At 41.4% G+C, this 12,253-nt stretch overlaps 1 protein-coding gene across 1 annotated transcript in view; it reads right to left on the minus strand.

Annotated features, from left to right (window-relative positions):
- The window catches only part of LOC145350212 (low-density lipoprotein receptor-related protein 1-like), a 1,564,930-nt gene that overhangs the window by 275,676 nt on the left and 1,277,001 nt on the right, over window positions 1–12,253 (minus strand). Inside the window, exons 44-45 of the mRNA XM_080199274.1 lie at window positions 3,532–3,724; window positions 928–1,053 (exon numbers count right to left, since the gene is read on the minus strand). Of these exons, the coding sequence (XP_080055400.1) occupies window positions 928–1,053; window positions 3,532–3,724 (319 nt within the window). The remainder of the gene's footprint in view (window positions 1–927; window positions 1,054–3,531; window positions 3,725–12,253) is intronic.

Genomic DNA, 12,253 nt, shown 5'->3' on the forward strand with positions numbered 1-12,253 from the left:
CAGGCATCCCTCTTGAGACTGTCAAATTCATCCATTAAAAAAAACCTAAAGCTGAGATCTTATTTCATATAAGGGTTTCAAATGAGGTCCTGCATGTAAGGTTCTCCTTCTATTGTTTAGCTCTGCAGAACAGTGATTTCAAAGTGACAACACAATGACAATATCAACCTAGAAACTAAAATAGGTAATTTGAAATGTTAAGACATTGACGTATAATTATTGGCTATTTCAACAATGGTGTTTCCCCACTTAATGCAAAACAGGCTAATATTAAAATAGAGACAAGCGTCACTTGAACTTATTAAGCTGCTATCACAGAGTAGGGCAAATGTAATGAGCCTACGGTCCCTGTGGAGAGCCATTCTCAAAAGAGAAAGCAGGTCAGAGGATCAGGGCTACAGTGTTTTAACAGTAACCCTGATCTCCGTTCTTTTCAAGTCAAACTCTTTGCAGAAAGCATGTAATCAGTGTATTTACCCTTGTGTAATTTCACACAAGTATAATCTTGAAGCCCAATGGGAGGTGACAGCTTGTGACCTCCCACCTCACAGAAAGTGTTAAGCCTTTGTACACTAATGTTACGCAGCACATTATCCAGGCTATTATTATTAATAGTCCAGCAGCACATATATAAATTTAAAGCGATTACCCTTTGGAAGCGACTAAGACAGATCGTGTTAAAAGATCCAAATTAGCAGTCAAAGTGAAAACACCTGAGTTTAATAACCATGTCTTTATTGTTACCCATAGTCCTAATAATGACTTCAACATTTGATGCTCAAACAAAATAAATAGAACCAAAACAATACACGGACCTCCTGCAATTTTTTATTGGAGTATCGATTGCCACACTAGTTCAATCCTTGGTGGGTGGGGTGGGGGAAGGTGTGTGAGGGGTGATGAGACATGGGGAGAGAATCAACTTACCAACACATCTGTTGTCATCTAACAGTATTCGCTCTCCCCTGCAAGAACAATTTACTTGGCCATCAGCAGTCAACAGGCAAAGGTCATGACAACCCCCATTCATTATCTTGCATGGAGACAGTTCACCTAGTTTGAAAGAAACGATTTCCTGTCACTATTGAAATACATCTTTACTAATAAGCAAAAAAAGTATCCAGCAGAACTTCTTCATTCCTTGTTAATAAAGAAAGCTGCTGCAAAGTCACAAGTCACTCAAAATTCTGCTGACCATATTTGGATCCGAGAAAATTATTCAAAAGCCCTTTATGCTTCTGCTAACACTCAGAAACGTTGAGGTGCCCTGGTAAAATGCTGGAAATATTGGAATGTTGACTTTTCATCAGGTTGTATGTATATGTAAATGAATGTGAGGTCCGCCAAGAGGAGACAACATCTTGAACCTATCAAAACGTTTCTGAAAAAAAGACACATGCTGTCAAATCTTTTTGGCTTGGACTCATCAGGACAATTTGCATGCATACCAAATGTAAAGGGAGCAGCAATTAATACTGTAGAAGAGGAGAATGCAGATTGGTTAGCAACTGGACATTGATTGGTGCAAGCCTTGCTATGGAGAATGCACCAGTGAATGGATAACTGCAAGTTACCTGCCAAGATTTGTTCAAATTCAAATTAGGTAGCTTGACTCTTATTTGGTCAAGACATTGCCCTAGGGAATGAATGAGGAAATGGCTGACACCTATTTTGTTTAGTTGAAAAATGTGCAATGTGTGTACATGTTATTTCTGTCTGCAGAGAGCAATGTCCTATGTATTAGTATATGTAGATTCTATGACACATAAGTGCACCACATTGCAAACCAGAGAGATGATGTTAAATTGATTGTCAGTGTAATTCTTTGGATACTCAGGATTGTTTAGCAAATGTTATCCAATTGCGGAATCAAATCCAATGATGGACACTTTGTTTTAAGTTTTGCAAGTATTGGTTGGTTGAGTATAGTTAGTACTTTGCCTGTTGTGAACAGCCAAAGAGACATGCTGCTTGACATGAGCCCCCAGTCTTTGGGACAGACTTAATGGGCCGAATGGCCTCATTCTGCAGGGATTCTATGTTAAAATTTAAATTGGTATTACGATTTTGACATTAGCCAACAAGTGGTAAGTTTTAGAGTTTTCTTCCTATTTAAAAAATTCTAATCATTTGCAATCATACATCTATTATCCTAAATTTATAAAATCTGAACTTTGATTTTGGCAGTGGAATTCATTTGTTTTAGCCTCCATGTATGCAAATCTGAAAATTAGAGACCAATATGGAGGTTAGGTAGATTGGGCATGCTAAATTGCTCCTTAGTATCCCAAAGGTTTTATCGGTTAGGTGGATGAGCCTTGGTAAGTGTGCAGGGTTAATTGTTAGGGTGGAGGCGAGGGCCTTGGTGGGATGCTCTTTTGGAGACTCAGTGCAGATTCGATGGGCTGAATGGCCCCTTTCTGCACTTTGCGGATGCTATGATTTTGTGGTAAATGGACAAAATCATGGCTCCATGGACAATTAAATGATGCTAAACATTCATTTCCCGCATGTACTTTAAGATGTTAATTGCACTGTTAAAGTTTCCACGAATCAAAAAAAACAAACCAGATGTGCTTCCTGCGGTCATCTGTGTAGTTTTGTTTCCCAAATTGCTCAAACAGATGAATTAATATTTTTTGACAATTCTTGTACAGTTAAGCATATTGTAATGTTAAAGCCACGGATTAAAAATACCTATAAATAAGGCATACTCCAGATATTTTTTCAGCTCAACTGAGCTCAAAAAGTCACAAATGTTTTAAGAGGTGCATGGAAGCCTTCAGTTAATATTTTGGGAAGCTGTTTTGGAGTATGGAGAAAATTGAAATCAGCTCTCAAGATAAGTACACGCTGATTAAATCCAGACAAGAGAGGTATGCCCACCTCTGAAATTATTTGTAGTGAGTTCTTAGCAGCAATAGCAAGATAGGGCAGCAGAGTGGCACAGTGGTTAGCACTGCTGTCTTACAGCACCAAGGACTCGGGTTCAGTTCTGGCCTTGGGTGACTGTCTGTGTGCGGTTTGCACATTTTCACCGTTGGGTTTTTCCAGGTGCTTAGATTTCCTCTCACAGTCCAAAGATGTGCATGTTAGGTGGATTGGTCATGCTAAATTGCCCCTTAGTGTCTCAAAATGTGTAAATTAGAGGGATTAGCTGTGAGAAATGTGTGGGGTTACAGGGAGAGGGCCTGGGTATACTCTGTCAGACTGTTGGTGTAGACTCAATGGGCTGAATGGCCCCTTTGTGCATTGTAAGAGTTCTATGATTCTATCATTGAGGAAACCAAAACAACAGCTCAACATTGCTGCTTCCAAGGATACAAAAGAGACCATAAGCTCAGTTACTGGTAAAGCAGGCCTGAAGGCTTCAGACTGCTGACTCACAGCTATTACAGGAAGTTTGAACATCACAGTTGTTCTCCAATATAATGCAATTATAACACTGAAACATGAAAAAAGCATAGGTAAATAATAATGCGCAATGTACGGACACACTCAAATGACACTTATATACTCAATACAACTTACAATTGTTGGTATCATTAGATACAACCATAATTCCCATCGGTTGATGTGATGTATCTGAACGCAGTACTTTAACATCTCCTCCTGTGTACTTATTACAACGCATTACAGTTCTCTGCATCCAGTCTGTCCAGAAGATGTAATCAGCATAAATAGCTAAGCCAAAGAAAGTGCCTGGTCCCGATTTCAGAACTACCTGTGCCATTGCAAATACAAGAGGGGGAAGAAAAGTTTAAAAAAAACTATTCCTGAGTCACAGATGAGTTGTGAGAATTGAAATTGTTATAGAGCTAAATGTATGGACTTATGTGCTCAAATAACTATAACAATCAGAAAAGGTACCCTTTGTGATTATTTCTCAATAATTTCCAAGGAATTATGTAGAATTTACACAATAGAAACAGGCTATTCAGCCCACTGGACCATGCCAGAGGTTGCACAGGTAATAAATAGTCTGCTATATTAACTACCCCTGGAAAATGACATATGCAAACAAATTTATTTTGTCTCCCTGCCAGTGTTCATTTACCATAAAAGCCTCCTCCCATCCCTCTTTATCCAACAATTATCTGTTCTTTTATTGTTTTAATATACTATAATTCAGTTGATATTTATGGTGTGAGAACCAGCTATGGTTGTGTATAAATAATTCTCACTGGGACACACTTGTCTAATAAGAATGATTCTATGTAACTCAATGACAACATTGGTAATTGGCTATTTTCTGCTTAATTGTACTCCAAATTATTATTGAATAACTGATGACTGCTATAAACATATAGTTTTAATAACAGAAATTCCATTTCTTTATTTATGAGAATTTTCTATTGCCATTTGTCCTGAAGCCTAATTTATCATTTAACAATCTGCATTGTGTCATAATGAAAATGCCGAAACTGCTCTCATTAGTCATTCATTCTAAGACCTTAAGATGAACTTGAAATGGCAAATTTTAATGAGTTGGTGGTTATAGAAAGAGGCATGTCATGAAAGTAAGTTCAATTACTCTTCGTGCACTAAACAATGATTAATGGATTTCAGAACAATTATTATCAATGATTAATCTGTCTTAATCACCATAAATTATACCCTTAATCAATGGTGAACTGTAATTTACAATGACTCTTAATGAGGTGAAGTAATAGACTTTACAACACTATAAGTAATGTCAGAAAGTGTAAAATGGGTGAATTTGCTGACAATCTTGGATATATGATGTTCTGAATCATGGAGGTTTGGTGAACTGCCAAAATGAAATGGCAAAAGTAAGAATTATGTAGTCCACTGACCAGTGGAAAATCATAGTGACAGTGAACATAGAGAAATAGTAACATACAAAGGCCAAGCCGATATGTTAGTTTGGCTTGCAGTGTCTGCAGCAGGCGACGGTGCAGAGGGACCTCGGGGTCCTTGTGCATGAGTCACAAAAACCCAGCCTGCAGGTGCAGCAGGTGGTCAGGAAGGCGAATGGGATGCTGGCCTTCATAGCGAGGGGGATTGAATATAAAAGTAGGGAGGTCTTGCTGCAGCTGTATAGGGCATTGGTGAGGCCGCAGCTGGAGTACTGTGTGCAGTTTTGGTCGCCGCACTTACACAAGGATATTTTGGCCTTGGAGGGAGTGCAGAGGAGGTTTACTAGGCTGATACCGGAGTTGAGGGGGTTGAGCTATGAGGAGAGGCTGAATAGACTGGGCTTGTACTCGTTAGAGTTTAGAAGAATGAGGGGAGATCTCATTGAGACATATAAGATGATGAATGGGATGGATAGGATAGAGGTGGAGAGACTCTTCCCGCTCAGAAAGGACAGTAGGACTAGAGGGCACAGCCTCAGGATAAAGGTGGGGGGGGGCAGTTTAGAACGGAGTTGAGGAGGAACTTCTTCACTCAAAGGGTGGTGAATCTCTGGAATTCTCTGCCCATTGAGGTGGTGGAGGCTGCCTCGCTAAATATTTTTAAGACGTGGGTTGATGGGTTTTTGATAAGAGAGGGGATTAAGGGTTATGGGGAGAGGGCGGGAATGTGGAACTGAGCCACGACAGATCAGCCATGATCTTATTGAATGGCGGGACAGGCTCGAAGGGCTGGATGGCCTACTCCTGCTCCTATTTCTTATGTTCTTATGTCTTGTTACACTGAAGATGTTAAGTACAGAGAACACAAGCCTGAAATGGCAAATAATGGATAGAAAAATTGAGTGAAAAGACTGGACTGAACACGTGGGAAGTTCAATATCACTTTCTGCAATTATATATTGTTCAATGAAGAGGAAAGTGCTTTCCTGTATGACAAAGAACAGGTTTAGATAACCTTCATTTCACTTTCATGGCTTTTATTATGGCATAGCATTCTGAGGATTATAATTCAGGATAGCAAAGAATTCCTTTCCTGTGACCTCCACTGTTGAGAAGGGTAAGAATCATAACGTCACAACAACAGCATCACCTCCAAATTCTCCTCCAACTCACACATCAACCTGACTGAGACGCATAACCTTGTTTCTTCACTGCTGCTGGATCAATATCCTCCAATTCCCTACTTAGTACTAAGGTGGAACATTATCCATGCAAGGACTGCAGCAGTTCAAGGAGAGGTCCCTTTACCACCTGCTTAGGACACATGGAGATGAATGCAGCCTTTCCAGCACTAGCTATATTCTGGAAAGAAAATCAAAAGGAACTTTCCATCTTAATCACATTTACATAAATAATTTTGAATGACTTGATGGGTGTGTATCACACACCTAGAATGAAATATATACAACCGAAAAATAAGGCCTTGTACTTTACTGAGGGGTTGCTTAAAAAAAAATCTACATTTTGGTTTGAAATTCTTATAGAGTCATAGGGATTTACAACTTAGAAATCAGCCCTTTGGCCCAGCTTGTCCACGCCAGCCAGTTTTTACTACTAAGCTATTCCCAATTGCCCGTGCTTGGCCCTTGGCCCTTGTCCCTCAAGACCTATTTTACCCATGTAACTGTCTAAATGCTTTTTAAAAGACAAAATTGTACCCACCTCTACTATTACTTCTGGCAACTCAGTCCAGACACTCACCACCCTCTGTATGAAAAGAAATTGCCCGTCTGGACTCTTGTATCTCTCCCCTCTTACCTTAAACCTATGCCCTCTAGTTTTAGACTCATCTACCTTTGGGAAAAGACGTTGATTATCTACCTCATCTATGCTCCTCATTATTTTATAGACCTCCACGCGATCACCACTAGGCCTCCTATGCTCCAGGGGAAGAAGTCCCGGTCTACCCAGCCTCTCTTTATAACTCAAACCATCAAGGCCCAGTAGCATTTCTGCACTCTTTCTAGTTAAATAATATCCTTAAATAAATTCCAAGTGTGGCCATACCTATGTCTTGTACAATTTCAACAAGATGTCCCAACCCCTGTATTAGATGTTCTGACCAATGAAGCCAAGCATGCTGAATGTCTTCTTTACTATTCTATCCACCTGTGACTCCACTGTCAAGGAGCTATGAATCTGTATCATTTGATTTCTTTGTTCTATAACTCTCCCCAACACCCTACCATTAATTGAATAAGTCCTGCTCTGGTTTGATCTGCCAAAATGCATCACCTCATATTTATCTAAGTTCAGTTCCATCTGCCATTCATCAGTTCACTGACTCAAAGAACAAAGAACAAAGAACAAAAACAGCCTGGGAAACAGGCCCTTCGGCCCAATGAGCCCGTGCCGCCATTTTAACATTACCAGTCCCCCCCTCCACCCAATTCATTAAGAGCCCATTGCACTCCTAGATAACTTTCTTTATTGTCCACTATGCCACCAATCCTTTTGTGATCTGCAAACTTCCTAACCATGATTCCTAAATTCTCATGAAATCATTAATATAAATAACAGTGGACCCAGCACTAATGCTTGAGGCACACCGCTGGTCACAGGACTCCAGTTTGAAGAACAACCCATTACAACCACTCTTCATCTTCTGTCATCAAGTGAATTTTGTATCCAACTGGCTACCTGACCCTGGATCCTGTGAGATTTAACTTCATTCAACAACCTTACGAATCTGGTGGAGTTTTTTGATGAGGTGACAAAAACGGTTGACGATGGGCGAGCCGTTGATGTCATCTATATGGATTTCAGTAAGGCGTTTGACAAAGTCCCTCACGGTAGGCTGGTAGAAAAGGTTAAGGCACATGGGATGATATAAGGACAGGTAGCTAGGTGGATTGAAAACTGGCTGGGCAATAGGAGACAGAGAGTAGTAGTGGAAGGGTCCTTTTCTGGCTGGAGGTCAGTCACCAGTGGTGTGCCGCAGGGCTCAGTACTGGGACCTCTCCTCTTTGTAATATATATAAACAACTTGGAAGAGGGCGTACGTGGTGTGATCAGCAAGTTTGCAGATGACACCAAGATGGCAGGATTGGCGGATACTGAGAAAGATTGTCAGGTGACACAGCAGGATATAGACAGATTGGTATATTGGGTAGATAGATGGCAGATGGAATTTAATCCTGACAAATGAGAGGTGATGCATTTTGGAAGGAATAATGCAGGGAGGAGTTACATGATAAAAGGTAGACTGATTAAGAGTATAGAAATACAGAGGGACCTGGGAGTGCAAGTGCACAAGTCTCTGAAGGTGTCAACACAGGTAGAGAAGGTTGTGAAGAAAGCTTATGGAATGCTAACCTTTATAGGAAGGGGTATAGAGTATAAGAGCTGTCGTCTAATGCTTCAGTTGTACAGAACGTTGGTTAGACCGCATTTGGAGTACTGCGTCCAGTTCTGGTCACCTTATTACTGGAAGGACGTGGAGACCCTGGAGAAAGTGCAGCGAAGGTTTACCAGGATGTTGCCTGGCATGGAAGGACTGAGTTATGAGGAAAGATTGGAAAAACTGGGGCTCTTCGCCTTAGAAAGACGGAGATTAAGGGGGGATCTGATAGAGGTGTATAAAATAATGAAGGGAATAGATAGAGTCAACAGTGGCAGACTTTTCCCCAGATTGGGGACAACTATTACGAGAGGTCACGATTTAAGGGTGAGGGGGGAGAATATAATTTGGATACTAGAGGAAGGTTTTTCACGCAGAGGGTCGTGGGGGTATGGAACGCGCTACCAAGTAAGGTGGTGGAGGCAGGCACGTTGGACTTGTTTAAGGTTTACTTAGATAGGCACATGAGTGAAACAGGGATGGAGGGTTATAGTAGACAGTATTAAAAAGGGTCAAAGCCTTGGGACGACACTGGAAATGTAATATTACATGTTAATGTTTTGTCTCTTTTAATCCACAGGTGTCGTCTACCTTGTTGTCAAATGACGGGCATGCACATGGTGGGTCGTAGGTGGGCTGCTCTTGGAGGTTTCGAGAGTGGCCTAGAACTTCGTGTCGTTGTGTGTGCTTAATCCTGGACCAGCAGATGGGCACCACAACAGCTCAGTGACTATCACAGCTAGCTGTGCAGATACATGGATTTGGGCCTGTGTCTGTGGGAGTTTGCGCATTCTCCCTGTGGTTGCGTGGGTTTCCTCCGGGTGCTCCGGTTTCCTCCCACACCCCAAAGATGTGCTCTTAGGCTGATTGGTGTACCAAATTGACCCTACACTATTCTCCCCTGAATCTGGCTACATTAGGGGTACCATTCACATACACACGGGGCAGGGTAAGTGTAGGAAAATGCTTTGTTAAAATGGCGGCGCAGGCTCGTTGGGCCGAAGGGCCTGTTTCCCGTGCTGGTTTGTGAAAAGCCTTGCTAAAGTCTATGTAGACAACATTAACTCCACTGCCATCATCTACCTTCTTTGTTACTCCTTCAAAAGACTCAATCAAATTCGTGAGACAGGGTTTTCCACTCACAAAGCCATGTTGGCTGTCCCTAATCAGTCCTTGCCTCTCTAAATGCCTGTAGATCCTATCGCAGAATATCTTTGAATAATTTATCTATTGCAAACATTAGGCTCATCAGCCTGTAGTTCCCAAGCTTTTCCCTGCAGCACTCTTAAACAAAGGCACGACATTTGCCAACTTCCAATCTTCAGGCACCTCGCCTTGTCATTTATATTAATCATTTGGATGAGAATATAGGAGGTATGGTTAGTAAGTTTGCAGGTGACACCAAGATTGGTAGCATAGTGGACAGTGAAAAAAGTTATCTCCAATTGCAACAGGATCTTGATCAATTGGGCCAGTGGGCTGACGAATGACAGATGGAGTTTAATTTAGACAAATACGAGGTGATGCATTTTGGTAGGTTGAACCAGGGTAGGACTTAGTCTGTTAATGGTAAGGTGTTGGGGAGAGTTACAGAACAAAGAGATCTAGGGGTACATGTTTATAGCTCCTTAAAAGTAGAGTCACAGGTGGACAGAGTGGTGAAAAAAGTATTCAGCATGCTTAGTTTCATCGGTCAGAACATTGAATACAGGAGTTGAAATGCCTTGTTGAAGTTGAATAGGACATTGGTAAGGCCACACTTGGAATACTGTGTGCAATCATGGTCACTCTATTATAGAAAGGATGTTATTAAACTAAAAAGAATGCAGAAAAGATTTGCCAGTATGCTACCGGGACTTGATGGATTGAGTTACAAGGAGAGGCTGGATAGACTGAGGCTTTTTTCTGTGGAGCGTAGGAGGTTGAGGGGTGATCTTATAGAGGTCTATAAAACAATGAGGGGCACAGATCACCTAGATAGTCAATATCTTTTCTCAAAGGTAGGGGAGTCTAAAATAAGAGGGCACAGGTTTAAGATGAGCGGGGAGAGATACAAAAGTGTCTGAGGGGCAATTTTTTCATACAGAGGGTGGTGAGTGTCTGGAACAAGCTGCCAGAGGTAGTAGTAGAGGCGGGAACAATTTTGTCTTTCAAAAAGCATTTAGATAGTTACGTGGGTGTGATGGGTATAGAAGGATATGGGTCAAATGCGGGGCAGTTGGATTAGCTTAGGGGTTTCAAAAAAAAGGGCAGCATGGACAAATTGAGCCGAAGGGCCTATTTCCATACTGTAACCCTCTATGACTCTATGACTCTATAACCTGTGACTGTCAATGATTCAAATATCTCAGCTAGGGGACCCGCAATTTCCTCCCTAGCCTCCTATAATGTCCTGGGATACACTTCATCAGGTCCCGGGGATTTATCTACCTTAATGTGCTTTAAGACTTCCAGCACCTCCTTCTCTGTAATATGCACACTCCTCAAGACATCACTATTTATTTCCCCAAGTTCCCAAACATCCATGCCTTTTTCAACAGTAAATACTGATGAGAAATATTCATATAGGATCTCACTCATCTCTTGTGGATCCACACATAAGTGATCCAGTTGATCTTTACGAGGTCCTATTCTCTGCCTAGTTACTCTTTTGTTCTTTTTGTATTTACATTCTTCGTGGTCTAGATTTTCCAACAATCTTCTGGATCTATAAGTTGCTATCAAATAGAGTCCAATTGGTGGCCACAGGACTGACAGAGGGATATTCCTGGAAGGCATCTTCCGAATTAACTCTTGTCACAAAATAGTAGGATGATATTAAAATTTTTTTTTTTTAAACACAAGTAAAATCAAACATCCATGTATTTTGTGAAGCATATCTGGGCAGTGCTGATTGGAAAGATAGGGTGTACTTTGCAATTGATGCAATTAATATTCAGAGGGCTGTGAGCCAGGCAGCAGATTAGATACGGATGAGTGTTAAAGAAGCAGCAGCAAGAGAGGGGCAGTCATCTTCAGAAAACAGCTCAGCAAGAGGTGAGGTGCTAAAGGCAAGCCAACTTGTGCAAAATATTGGCTGGAATTCATCAGCTGTTCATGCCAGCGTGATTCTCTGGACCCGCCAGCAATGCAACCCCACCCATGGGTTTCATGGTAGCGTGGGGTGATATCAATGGAAAATTTTATTGACAGCAGTGGGACCAGAGAATCTCACTGCTATTGAATAGTATGCCACCTTCCACCATCAGGAAACATGTGGCTGGGAGACTGGAGAATCGCGCCCCTCATTTTCTTCACCGAACTGTAGACCTTTCCCAAGTCATGGTGACTTAAACTGTATGGTGTGGTACTCACTGGCTAGATTTGACCAGTAGGTTTATGGTTATTGTTTGAGAAAGGTGGTTTCAGCAGAGTTTACATACGGAAGAAACAAATACTTCTGAGTTTTCAGTCTTTGAGGGATTATGTGCTTACTGTTAATTTGCTGAAGGATAAGATTGTTCTTTGTAACATTTTATTATCTTTCGTCTATATTAATAAATCCCTTTATTGCTTGTTTACTGAAAGAGAGATCTGAGTCCTCACTGTTTCTGCAAATGAGTCTCGCTAATATCCAAAAAAAGGTACACCACAGGAAACCAGTGTTTGAAGTTCAAACACTCTCGCGCATAACATTCTGCGCTTACCACCTAATTAAGGACAGTGGATGGAACTGCCAACACTACTCTCCTAATCAGGGAGGTTCCCTCTGATAGGTAAGTTTCAAATAAAAGTTCAGAGGAGCTAAACGGACAGGCCCTTCTGATTGGGGGGTAACTGTCTTCAGAATAGCTAGTGAGGGCTAAGGGGTGAAGAGGCTTTTCTCTATCACTGCACCTTCTTTGCACCATGGAGATTTTGGTTCTGATGGTCTCACGAACTATGACAGGGCTGTTTTGCTGCTGAAAAAATGTAGGGGGCAATCTAAATTGTCCACTGATTGGGGCTTCAACCATGATAATTAGCTGCCCTCTTTCATTCAATGGGCAGCAGA

The sequence above is a fragment of the Carcharhinus amblyrhynchos genome, chromosome 11 (genome assembly GCF_965287045.1).
Source record: "Carcharhinus amblyrhynchos chromosome 11, sCarAmb.v2.hapA, whole genome shotgun sequence".
NCBI lineage: Eukaryota > Metazoa > Chordata > Chondrichthyes > Carcharhiniformes > Carcharhinidae > Carcharhinus > Carcharhinus amblyrhynchos.